The sequence below is a fragment of the Eublepharis macularius genome, chromosome 9, assembly GCF_028583425.1.
Source record: "Eublepharis macularius isolate TG4126 chromosome 9, MPM_Emac_v1.0, whole genome shotgun sequence".
NCBI lineage: Eukaryota > Metazoa > Chordata > Lepidosauria > Squamata > Eublepharidae > Eublepharis > Eublepharis macularius.
The window spans coordinates 59243726-59256231 of NC_072798.1; the positions used below are offsets into that span (position 1 = coordinate 59243726).

General features: G+C 49.9%; 1 protein-coding gene across 2 annotated transcripts in view; it reads left to right on the forward strand.

The window, feature by feature from the left end:
- The window catches only part of OSBPL8 (oxysterol binding protein like 8), a 142514-nt gene that overhangs the window by 19837 nt on the left and 110171 nt on the right, over positions 1-12506 (forward strand). For both annotated transcript variants that reach the window (XM_054988231.1, XM_054988233.1), the window contains exon 2: positions 2682-2774. In XM_054988231.1, the coding sequence (XP_054844206.1) occupies positions 2733-2774 (42 nt within the window). In that variant the 5' untranslated portion in view covers positions 2682-2732. The remainder of the gene's footprint in view (positions 1-2681; positions 2775-12506) is intronic.

The following is a 12506-nucleotide window of genomic DNA, read 5'->3' on the forward strand; positions in this document are numbered from 1 at the left end:
CTATATCCTCCTGTGGACTAGGGGTATGGCATCCCTGCTGGCTGAATCACTTGTAACACTAGCGGGCTAGCTGCTTCATGGCATAACATTGAAGTAAGGGTGCAGCAGTAAGACAACTTAGGTGCTACCTTAAAACCTTGGTTGAACTAGGTTGAGGAGATGGGTGGTAAATGGGCTTCCTGGCTAAATTGTGGCGGTTAAGTGTAGGAGCTTGTTCTTTTTAGTAATTTAGGTAGTTAAAGTAGAATCCCAGCAATTCTGTGATGTTGGATCACAGATCATAAAACCTTGGTGAGGCGGATAGAACATGGGATGAAGAAGCAGTCCCTGGCTCTGTTTAACAGGATGCCACAGGCTTTTGCAAGCTGTTTTATGTATGGCAGAAATTCAAGTAGCTCTGCTGCCGAATTTAGTAAATAGGATGTTCAAAATTGAGCTGGTGATGTTGATGATAAACTGATGCCGTGGAACTTTCCACACAAGAGTGTTTATGTGAAGTTTATTTACATGATGAGATGAGAGTACCTTCATTTTAGCTCTCAAGTTTGAAACATAGGGACAATGCCTTGAATATGACATGCAGTATGTAACAAGGGAACACATGGAAGTAATTTAGATGAGATTTACCCTGTTCTAGGTATAATCTTATGTTCTGTCACACTCTCCTTTGTGACTTATCAATAAAGAACACTTTAGGATAATGTGCATGTGATATATGAAACAATTACTGTATGTATGTAGGTATTTAAAACATTTCTGTGCTGTCTCCTAAACAAGATTCTAAGGCAGGCAGCAAATTGTTTCTTCAAAACCAGCTGCTTGCCATTTTCTTGCAGAATCTCCACCTTGTATGCTTTCTCTGCCCTCCCCCCTTGGATTTGTTAAAAATTAGTAACATCAGCTAAGAATCATGAAAATCATTCAGGCCTACTATATTACTGTCAGAATTCTCTTCTATTTAAATAACCAAGCATTTCCCTCTCATATTTACTATAGCCATTACTATAAATTGCAAGTCACATTATATTTTTTGTGTGCTACAAGTTACTGAAATGAGCGACATTTGATTATTTGTATTGGGGGGGATCCTGTAAAATACGCTAGCAAAAAAGCACTCATGGTCAAGGATTTTTCCTACAACACCCTTCTCCAGTATCTCCTGATGAGACTTCTGAAAAGCTGATATTCAAAATCACAGGACCTGCTTGGGCAAAAATTGATGTGGCTGAAGGGGAGGGAGGAAGGCTGCTGTTAGGATTGGAAGCCATGCAAAGTTGCCCTTTGGTGTTGTATTAACAGAACCCTCACAGAAGGAAAATGATGTCAGTTTTGTCTATGTGACCGAATCCTGGACAGCATGGCTGTATTGATTTCTAGCATCAGCTCTTCATAGATTTGATGGGGGGAGGGGTGGCGGATTGCTGCAGGAAGGGGGAGAGGGGAAAAGGTTCCATATCCATGACCACTGTTGTGCTCTAGCTTCATAGGGTCTAGCTAGGGCTGTGCACGGGTGGGAAGATTCGGTATTCCCGCTTCAGGTTTACCCGAAGCAGGAAACCGATTCGGGGTTCGGGAATTGCTTCGGTATGCTCCATGAAGATTCGGAGCATACTGAAGTGAGGGGGGGGAACTCCCTACCACCACCACCCCACCCTCCCTGGGGCAACCCCTCTACCCCCCACCCCCCTGGAGAGACCCCTCCACCCCCCACCCAACCCAGGGGAGACCCCTCCACCCCCACCAAACCTGGGGAGACCCATCCAACCCCCATCCACTTACCTGGTGGCGGGAGGGTCATCAGCTGGGCGGCGGGCTGCTGCTGCTGTGGCAGCAGTGGCAGCAGCACAAGGCAGTGTGGCCTGGAGCCAGCCGGCTCCTCTGCCACCGCCCTGCTGCTGACCGAACCTGCAGGGTGGTGGGGAAGGCCGGAGCCACCTCCTCTGGTCCTTCCTGCCCCTCAAATGGCCGTGGCACGCCGGCCATTTGAGGGGCAGGAAGGGGTTTCTCTGCCACCTCCGGCCCTTCCTGCCTCTCAAATGGCCGCTGTGCTGCCGCTGCCGCTCCGTGGCCATTTGAGGGGCAGGACGGGCTAGAGGAGGCAGCTCTTGCCTTCCCCACCACCCCACAGGCTCAGGCTGCAGTGCGGCAGCGGCAGAGAAGCTGGCCCAGAGCCACCACAAGGTAGGTGGGGGGAGGTGGGGGGGTTGATGTTTAAAGGCCCCTGCCGCTGCTTGCAAGCAGCGGCGGGGACCTTTAAACAAGCTCTGAAGTTTTCCAAAGCATTTCCGAATGCTCCAGAAAGTTTTGCTTTGGTATTCCAAAGCGGGGCCAGCATGCTGGCCCCGCTTTGGGAATACTGAAGCTTGCCGAATTGGGTCTGCTTCGGGTATCTTTACCCGAAGCGAAACCCGAATAGCACAGCCCTAGGTCTTACTCATTGACTTGTAGGGTTCTTTTGCATAAAAGATATCCTTTCTTTTTTTGCTTTTTAAAAAGAAATGTAATTTTTAATTTAATTGACTTGCTTTAATTGTTAGCTGTCCATTGTTATATTACATCTTTTATTGTCTAGTAAATTGCTATTTTAAATAATATTACTTGCCTTACTCTATTGCTCTTCAAAAGATAGTTGGAAAGTGTTGGTTATAACTAGTATCTCTGTTAATGTTCTTCCCCCACAGTTTGCAGAATGGAATAACTTTGAATGAAAGACAAACAAGCTCTGCTTCAGCATGGATGCGGTTATGGCTGATGGGGAGACTGATAAAGCTTCGGTGAGTATGTACATAGCAGTTTCCTCAGCTAGTGAATCTAGAGTAAGGAACTCTTTCCCCCTTCTCTCTCCCTCCCCCTACTTCCAAGGAACAGAAGCTACAGGGCTTGCTAAGAACTTTATAGTTCTTCCTTTTTATCAAGGAAAGCTAAAATAGTGTGTATTATCAACACTTTAATTTTTAAATTAATATTTTATTACTTTCCTAAAGCTATCTGGTTTGTGTAATATGACATTTTAGTTTGGTTTTCTAGCTTCAGAAACACACACGCAAACATGGCTGCCTTATACTGAATCAGACCATTGGTACATCAAGGTAAATATTGTCTATTCAGATTGGCAGCAGCGTGCTAGAGTTTTAGGTAGAGGTCTTTCACATCACTTACTTCCTAGTTTAACTGGATATGCCAAGGATTGAACCTGGGACCTTCTGCATTCAAAGCAGATGCTTTTCCACTGAGCCACAGCCCCTCCTGTAAAACAATCAATATCAGAAATAAAACAGAATAAAACCCAAATGTGAAATTCTTATAGTGAGCATTTTTTGTATCATTTCTGGTCTTAAAGAGAAAATGCATGTTATGAAACTGCATTGGCTCAGACAATTGACACTGTATACATCAGCATACGGTTATTTGGAGAAGCAGTTTTAATCAGTTTTACCTGGAAAAAATGCTAACCAATTTTTTCCTTTGTATGCATAATAACTAAATATTTATTTATTTATTAGACTTATAGTCCGCTCTCCCCGCAATGCAGGCTCAGAGCAGATCACAATCCGATTAAAACACAATAAAATATACAATAAATAACATATAGCTAAAAGCAATTTAAAACTGGCAGCAAATTTAAACAGACAGCGGATTTCATAGTCCTGCAAGATCATTGGGTCTACGGAGGCTAATGCATAGCAATGAGCTATTGTGGTTGAGGCAGGCGGGCCGAGAGGAGGCCTGCCTGCCTCAACCACCAAAAGCCTGGTGGAACATCTCTATCTTACAGGCCCGGCGAAATGCTAAAAGATCCTGCTGGGCCTGAGTTGTCTCAGATAGAGAATTCCACCAGGTTGGGGCCAAGGCCAAGAAGGCCTGGGCCTTGGTCGAGGCAAGGCGGATCTCCTTGGGGCCAGGGATCTCCAGAAGATGTTTCTCTTCTGAACGAAGTGTCCTCTGGGGTATATAGGGTGAGACTGGTCCCAAAGGTATACTGGTCCCAGCCCACTAAAGGCCTTAAAGGTCAAGACCAGCACCTTGAACTTGATCTGGAACTTCATTGGGAGCCAGTGCAGCTGGCACAAGACAGGTGTCATATGAGCCCAGAACGGCATCCTGGTCAAGAGCTGTGCCGCTGCATTAGTTAGTTAAGAAAGAAAAAAAATTACTTTATGGTAGTGTGGAAGAAGTATAAGTGAGAGTGATTGCCCTGTTTTTAAAAAACATAATTATTACAACATGGGAGCCCCGTATCCAATATACATGATTGTAGTCTCTCCTGTTCTAATATTTGTAAACAAATACTTAAACAAGTATTCTGTAAATTTCTTTAAAGAATTGTCTCAACATGTAGCAATGGTGCAAAAAAATCTGATGGTTGACTTGAGAATTTCTGTAAAGTTCAGTAAACTGAAGTATAAATACAATCTTCCACAATTGCTAGTGTTGTCAGTATCTTCATGCTGACTTTTTTGACTTTTCTAATCATGTGGCGAAGGATTTCTCTAAGGAATTGCTTGCTGTGAATAAGAAAGTAAGGATACCCAACATTCAGTGTGTTCTTAAAATTGTACTTTTACTAAACATTAATATATTTTTATTGGTTGTGTCATAAATTTGCATAGTTTATTGTTGGAAAAACGTCTGTCATTAATAAACAGGGTTAACATACCTGTAACTTATGTTCATCGAGTTCTTCTGTGCTGACACACATGGGGACTGCGCAGGCGCAGGAGAGCCGCCGGAGAATTTTCTAGAGCTTCCATGGCTCCGAAGGGGCCGTTTGTCGCGCGCCTCAGCGACCGTTTTCCCGCCCAAACGGTCACGTGATCCTCCAGCGACCAACGGCCCCTTCCCTCAGTTCTCCCTTGCCGCCGCTTGACCAACACACTTCAGCCATAACACCTTAAAAACACCAATTTCCGTTACAGCCATCACATTATCGTGCACTGGAGTTCACAGCGGGGTAGGAGGGAGGGTTGTGTGTCAGCACAGAAGAACTCGATGAACATAAGTTACAGGTATGTTAACCCTGTTTTCATCTTCGTTCTTCTGTGCCTCCACACATGGGAGTGTACCAAGCTTCACACAATAAGGAAGGCGGGGGTGAAGTCCAACACAATTTTATTGAACAAACAAGAACAACAACAAACAGATATGCATATACACATCTATGTAAAAAACTGTGTAAGGACACATAAATACTCAATATTTACATAAGTATACACCCCAAGGTACATATATACACACATTCACTCAAAGGCACCTAACAGGTACGCCAAGAAAGCATTCCCAAGACTCCCTCAGGAAAAAAGGGAGTGTAGGACAGCCTTAGCCACAGATACATCCTGCTCTGCATTGACATCGACGGCGTAATGCCTGACAAAAGTGTCTGCAGAGGACCATGTGGCTGCTTCGCAAATATTAACCAGGGGCACCCCCCTGAGGAGTGCCGAAGAGGATGCTTGGGACCGCGTGGAGTGGGCTCTGACATGAAGCGGACAAGCCACCCCTGCCAGGGAATAGGCTTTGCTTATAGCCGTCACAATCCACCTAGACAGGGTCTGTGAAGAAGCCCTGTTACCTTTGTCCTTGGCCCCAAAACATACAAACAGGTGAGGACTGGAGCGGAATCCCTTCGTCCTATCCAGGTAATAGGCTAGGGCCCTCTTCAAGTCTAGGGAATGGAGGGCCTTTTCCCCCCTAGAGGAAGGGTGAGGAAAGAACGCAGGCAGTGAGATATCCTGCGAGAGGTGGAAGGCGGACACCACCTTGGGCAGAAACCCGAGGCAGGGACGCAGGACCACCTTGTTGGGATGAAACACAAGAAAGGGAGGGTCAGACCGTAGTGCAGACAGCTCACTGACTCTTCTGGCCGATGTGACGGCCACCAAGAATGCTACCTTGTAGGATAGCATATCCAAGGGGCATGTAGCCATAGGCTCAAACGGAGGCAACATGAGACGTGAGAGCACCAAGGACAGCGACCACTGAGGCACTGGAGCCGACACAGGTGGGTAAAGATTGTACATGCCCTTAAGGAACTGGCGGGATTGTTGATGAGAAAACACCGTAGCACCCTCAACTCGGGTGTGAGCAGCTGATATCGCTGCCAGGTGGACCTTGAGGGAGGACACCTTCAAGCCCAGGCCACGCAAGTGGCACAAATACTCGAACACAACCCCCAAGGGACTGCTGTCAGGCACCACTCCTCTGGCAAGTGCCCAGAGCTCAAACCTGCGCCACTTGGCCGCATAAGCGCGCCTAGTGGATGGCCGACGAGCATTCAGGAGGACCCTATGTACCTCGTCAGTAAAGCCTATCGGGGAGGAACGATCCGCCAAGCCGTTAGGTGCAGCTTCCTGGGATCGTGGTGGACTAGGCTCCCGTTCAGGAGAAGGTCTTGCCGAGGGGGCAGACTCACATATGTCCGTTGGGACATCCGCAGGAGCTTCGGGAACCAAACCTGCCGGGGCCAGAAGGGGGCCACCAGGATGCAATCTGTCCCGTCCTCCTCTATCTTGCACAGGACCCTGGGGATCAAGGGAAATGGAGGAAACATGTAGTGCAAGCCCTGCGTCCACGTAAACTGGAAGGCATCCCCAATAGAGAGGGGGTCGCTCCCTGCCCTGGAACAGAACGTGTGGGCCTTGGTGGTCGCCGCAGTGGCGAACACGTCTATCACTGGATGACCCCACATCTGGAAGATCGGCCCAACGCACTCTTCGTTCAGTTCCCACTCGTGATCCAGCAATGGGACCCTGCTGAGGGCATCTGCCCGGGCATTGTCTGACCCAGCCACGTGAATAGCACGGAGCGACACGCCGTTCCTGATAGCCCACTGCCAAGTGAGCGTGGCTTCCCGGCACAGGGCCATGGACACTGTGCCCCCCTGCTGATTCACGTAGTACATGGCAGTCGTGTTGTCCGTCTGCACCAAGACCTGACGATTTCTCAGCAGTGCTGTAAGAGACACAAGTGCAAAACGAATGGCCCTTAGTTCAAGCACATTAATATGGAGGGTCTTTTCCCTGTCAGTCCAGACATCCTGCACAGACACATCACCACAGACACATCACCACAGTAAGCCCCCCATCCCAATAGAGAGGCATCAGTGGTAACCGTGATGTCATGGTGCTGATACCCAAAGGGGGTCCCTTTAAACAAGTTGTCATCAGACATCCACCATTCCAAGGAGGAGAGGATGACCCTCGGGATAGAGAATTTAAGGGACGGAGGGTGCAGCAGAGCATCGTACCTCCGCACAAACCAGTTCTGGAGAGGGCGCATACGCAGCCTAGCAAAGGGCACCACAGAGGTGGCCGCTGCCATATGCCCTAGTAAGCACTGGATAGTGCGCACAGACTGGAATCGGTTCCTCTTAAACATGGACACCAGACCCCTTAGGGACCGAGCCCTCTCCAAGGGGAGCAGGGCCTTACCCTCCACAGAGTCTAACAGTGCCCCAATATAGGACACCTTGCAGTTGGGCACCAGTTTGGATTTCTCAAAGATCACCAGGAGCCCCAGGCGTCGGCAAGTGCTAAGTACCAAGCCAACGTCCTGCACCAGCCTAGACTCTGAGTCAGCTACGATGAGCCAGTCATCGAGGTACGGAAAGATGGTACAGCCTTCCTCCCGTAGGAAGGAAACCACAGGGGCCACACATTTAGTGAACACTCGTGGGGCAGTGGATAGGCCAAAGGGGAGCACCTTGTACCGGAAAACCCTCTGCCGGTAAACAAAGCTCAGGTACTTTCTGTGCTCCTTCCGTATCCCCACGTGAAAGTATGCGTCCTTTAAGTCAAGAACCGCAAACCAGTCACCCTGTTTCAGCAAGGCGATCACAGCCGCCAACGTAACCATTTTGAATTTGGTCACCTTGAGGAAGGCATTAAGGCCCCTCAGATCTAAAATGGGGCGTAAGCCCCCATCCTTCTTGGGGACCAAGAAGAATCTAGAGAAGAATCCCTTTACAGAGTCCTCATAGGGCAATTCTTCCACAGCACCCTTGGCCAAGAGCGACACGATCTCCGCATCCAGCTCGGCCATAGTGTTATCGACAGCTGTCAGGGGTGAACTGCATCTAGGCAGCTCAACGAACTCCAGCCCGTATCCCAGTTCAACAATAGTTAAGACCCATGAGTCAGATGTTATCGACTCCCACTCAGAGAGGAGTGGACTCAGTCTGTCCGAAAAGTTCGTGGATACGGCTGGCGTGACCCGTCAGTACTGCCTCCCGGCGCCCTGCTGATCTTTTTGCTGGGCCGGTTGTTGTGCAGGACGAGGCTTGAAAGGCCGACGCCTCCTCTGCTGGTGTGCGGGAGGGTAAGGCCGCTGCTGGTAGGCAGGATACTGCTGGTAGCCCGGCCGCTGCTGTTGGTATCTGCCCTGGTAGTGGTAAGGGCCGAACCGGGGAGCGTACCGTGACCTGGAGGAGGGCTTGTCCGCTGGAGCCAGACCCAAGGACCGCGCCGTCTGCCTGTCCTCCTTCTTCTTTTTCAAGGTTTCATCGGTGGACTTGGAGAACAGCGAGTCCCCCTCAAAGGGCATGCTCTCCACCCTGGAACGCACCTCTTGGGACAGGGCCGTCGACCGTAACCAGGAGTGGCGCCTGAGGACCACCGCCGAAGCCATTCCCCGAGCAGCAGTGTCAGCAGCGTGGCTCCCAGCATTCATCTGCTGCTTAGACAGCCTAACAGCCTCTGTCTGCAACAGGGAGACGACAGCCTTCTGCTCAGGCGGGAGGTCTCGGGTATAGGACGCCAACTTCTCCCAGAGGTACAGTTGGTACCCTGCCATGATGGTCTGGTAGTTGGCGATCCTCAGACCCAGTGAAGAGACAATGTACTGGCGCCTGCCCATGGCATCCAGCTTCTTGCCCTCCTTATCGGCAGGCACCGAGGAGTGACCCGACCGTCGGGGGTTGAATTCCTCCGTGACTAAGGAGGAAGGTGGAGGGTGCTTCACCAACGCCGGCCAGGTGCCCTGCTTGATTTTGTAGAGCTGCTCAATCCTCTTGGATGTTGGAGGCTGATCACAGGGCACCTGCCACACCTTCTCCACGATCTCCTCAATACCCTCGAGCATTGGAAACCCAACGTACGCCGGATTATCCCCGTAAATACGCTTGAGGAGCTTGTCCTTGGTCTGGGGGACTGCTGAAGAGATATCCATCTCTAGAGCCTGGGCCATCCTTGCCATCTGGTCGGCGTAGATGCGGAGATCCTCGAATGGCGAGTCCGCAGATGGCACTAGCTCCTCAGCTGGCGACGGTTCGGACCAGGACTCCGACTGGTAGCCAAAACTCTCCACTTCCTCCTCATCGGAACCGAGCTCGGATTCCTGAGCCCGGAGTGGAGGGGGAGCCCACGCCGACCTCGATGTTGAAGGCCTCGGTTCCGACACGAAGAAGCCCGCAGGTGCCCCTTCCCATTGGCAACGGTATGGCGAGGGGAGGTAGGAAGCCTGTCGATGCCGGGACGCAGTGGACCGGACTGATCGGACACTGTCCCCGGAACCATGCCGCTCACGACCGACCGGAGGTGGAGACGGACGGATAGGCGACGGATGACTCCGACGAGGAGACGGGCTCGGTTCCAGCCTCGGCGACCGAAGGGCAGGAGATGGTCGGCTCCGACGGCGCGGGCTCGGCTCCGGCCCCGACGAGAACTCTGCGGGCACCGTCTCGAAGGCCATCGGATCCGGCACCGGCACGGAGATGCCTTCTGGCTCAGGGGAACCCAGATGAGGGGAAGGCGTGTGAGGAAGCACGATGACCTCCTCCTGGGGAGCGGGATGCGGCGACCGATGATGCTTGGCCTTCTTCTTCTTCTTCGCCGGTTCCGAAGAAGACCTCGGAACCGACGCGCTCCTCACCTTCGAAGGGGACCTCGGCTTCGACCTCTTAGGCTTCATCGGAACCGATCCGGACGTCGGTTCCGACCGGGGACTTGGTACCAGGATCCTTGGTTCCGACGTAGGTCTCGGATCCGACCTGGTAGATGACGCGCTACGGGGCGGCCGCACCGGTCCCTGCGCTGGAGAGGCCGCTCTCGACGCCGAGGTACTCGGGGGACGCGGTTTCGACCCCGACCTCGCGGAGGCCACTGAGCCAGCTCTTGAATGCCGTTCGGCAGAGGGGCTAGGGCCGGCTTTGGGGGAGGGCAACGGAGCGCCTCCGGACATGACCTTCTGCCACAGGGAGGAGTTCAGTCGGGCCTTGCGCTCCTGCCGGGCCTTGCTGGTGAAGCCCTGGCAAATCTTACAGGCCGACACGTTATGGGTCTCCCCCAAACAAAACAGGCACAGTTCATGGCCATCGGTCTTGGCCATTTTCGTGTGGCATTGGAGGCAATGCTTAAAGAGAGCCTTTGAGGCCATCTTCAGGGGCACGCGAAAGGAAGGTCAAAAACAGTCCGAGTCAAATTACCGAGTCCACGACAAAGTCCGAAACGAGATCCGAAGAATAGTCGAGGTCACGAAGTCCGAAGTCAAAAGCCAAGCAATCAGTCAGAATAAAGCACGAAGCACAAAAAAGCACAGAGCAACGAAGCTCACGTTCTCTCCAAGCGGCGGCAAGAAGAGAACTGAGGGAAGGGGCCGTTGGTCGCTGGAGGATCACGTGACCGTTTGGGCGGGAAAACGGTCGCTGAGGCGCGCGACAAACGGCCCCTTTGGAGCCATGGAAGCTCTAGAAAATTCTCCGGCGGCTGGCCTGCGCCTGCGCAGTCCCCATGTGTGGAGGCACAGAAGAACGAAGATGAACATTCTGTATCCAGAATATACCTTAATAGCGCATGTGAAGTAAGGAGAAAAAACTGTCAGCCAGCTTTCTTTGTTCTCCTCAGTATATAGTGGTTATGCCAAAACCTCTGCATGATGTTACTGCTGAGATGTAAGAAACATCCATGGTAATGATTCATAAGCATGTGTAAAGAAAATTAAGAAGTACTATATCCTCTGTATGTTTTAACCAAACATAGGGAATTTAAGACAATTTGGAGTCTGACTAACTTCTTAAAGATTTTGGTCACTTCTCTTCTTTAACCCCTTTTGCCGCCAGGTCGCCCTTTTCTCTTTCCTTTGGTTATTCAAGATTGCCTGTGCTTAGATTAGGTTGTATTTAGGATAGGGTGGATTGAGCCATTAAACTTGCCCAGGAAGGAATTGCACTCTAGTGATGACTGTGACAGCAGGCACATGGTCAGCCATCACTTTTTCCTGCCTCTCACCCAGCTGAATCCAAGCTCATCATCCCCTGTGATGGATGAAGCACTTACACCTCTACTGCAGGAAGAGCTGCTCATTCAGACACGGCTTGCGCGATACAGAATGCCCCCCTTCCACACAGCAAATTGTTGCGCTCAGTCTCATAGAACTAAGAGGCGAACCAACACTTTCCTCCCATCTGCTGGCTAAGTGAAATTGGCAGCCCATTGGGAACCTTCCTAGTGAGTTAAATGGCCAAGCCATGATTACTGTAGGGAAGGTGGAAAAGAAAGGCAGATGGGCAGGAACTGGCTTACATGCTACATAGGACGTGGGGACTTTCAGCAGAGTATTTCCTTTACAAGCATCAAGTATTCAGTGAAGGAAAAAGGCAAGTTGTATTGCTTTCTGTGAAGCAATTGCAACTTTTCTCTGGCTAATGTAAAAAGTGCAAATTGATTTGATTGTCTGCACCCCGTAGTAGTTTGCTCGAGTGGATTAAAACAGTAGTTGTGTAGACATCATGCTAAATCATGGTTTGTGTTAATCATAGTTTATAATCTAAACTGTGATATAATTTCTGAATGTACAACAGCTAAGCCTTAGTTTAGAGCTGCTTGTCTGCTTTTGTTTTCATGACACCAGATTTATGAGTTAGTGAAAGATGGTCACCATTGACTTTGGAAAGTGACTTTAAAATAAACAAGTGAATGATTTACTGCAAGTCACATATATCTCTACAAAGATCAAATTAGTATTAACTCAGATGGAAAAGTACTGCTCCAGTGTATGTATTTTGATACTGTTAACACGTATTAGGAATTACTTCTGAAGCCTTTCTAAAAGAGGAACAAAGGAATAGGAGATATTTTCTTTTCTCATTATCAGTTAACCTGTTGTGCTGTGCAATTTGTGACCCACCCTGCTAATTGTACCTTCAGGGCCGTTTCCACACGTCTTACCTGCCTGCGGAACATTGCGCGAAAGACCCGGAAGATAGCTTCTTCTCGTGCGAAATCACTCCAGGAAGATGCCATTATCTGGGAGTTTTGCACGATTTCGCACAAAACTCCCGGGTAACAGCGTCTTCCTGGTGCGATTTCTCGCAAGAAGATGCTGTCTTCCGGGTCTTTTGCGCAATGTTCTGCAGGAAGGTAAGACATGTGGAAATGGCCCAGGTTAGCCTACCAAGGGCTCAATAGATCTCCCCTCTGTCAATAAAGTGGTTTGGCTCGATGGGTTGTAAATTATAAAGACTTGCGTTAGGAAAATATTTAAGCCCTACGTATAGCATATCTTAGCTAAAGAAG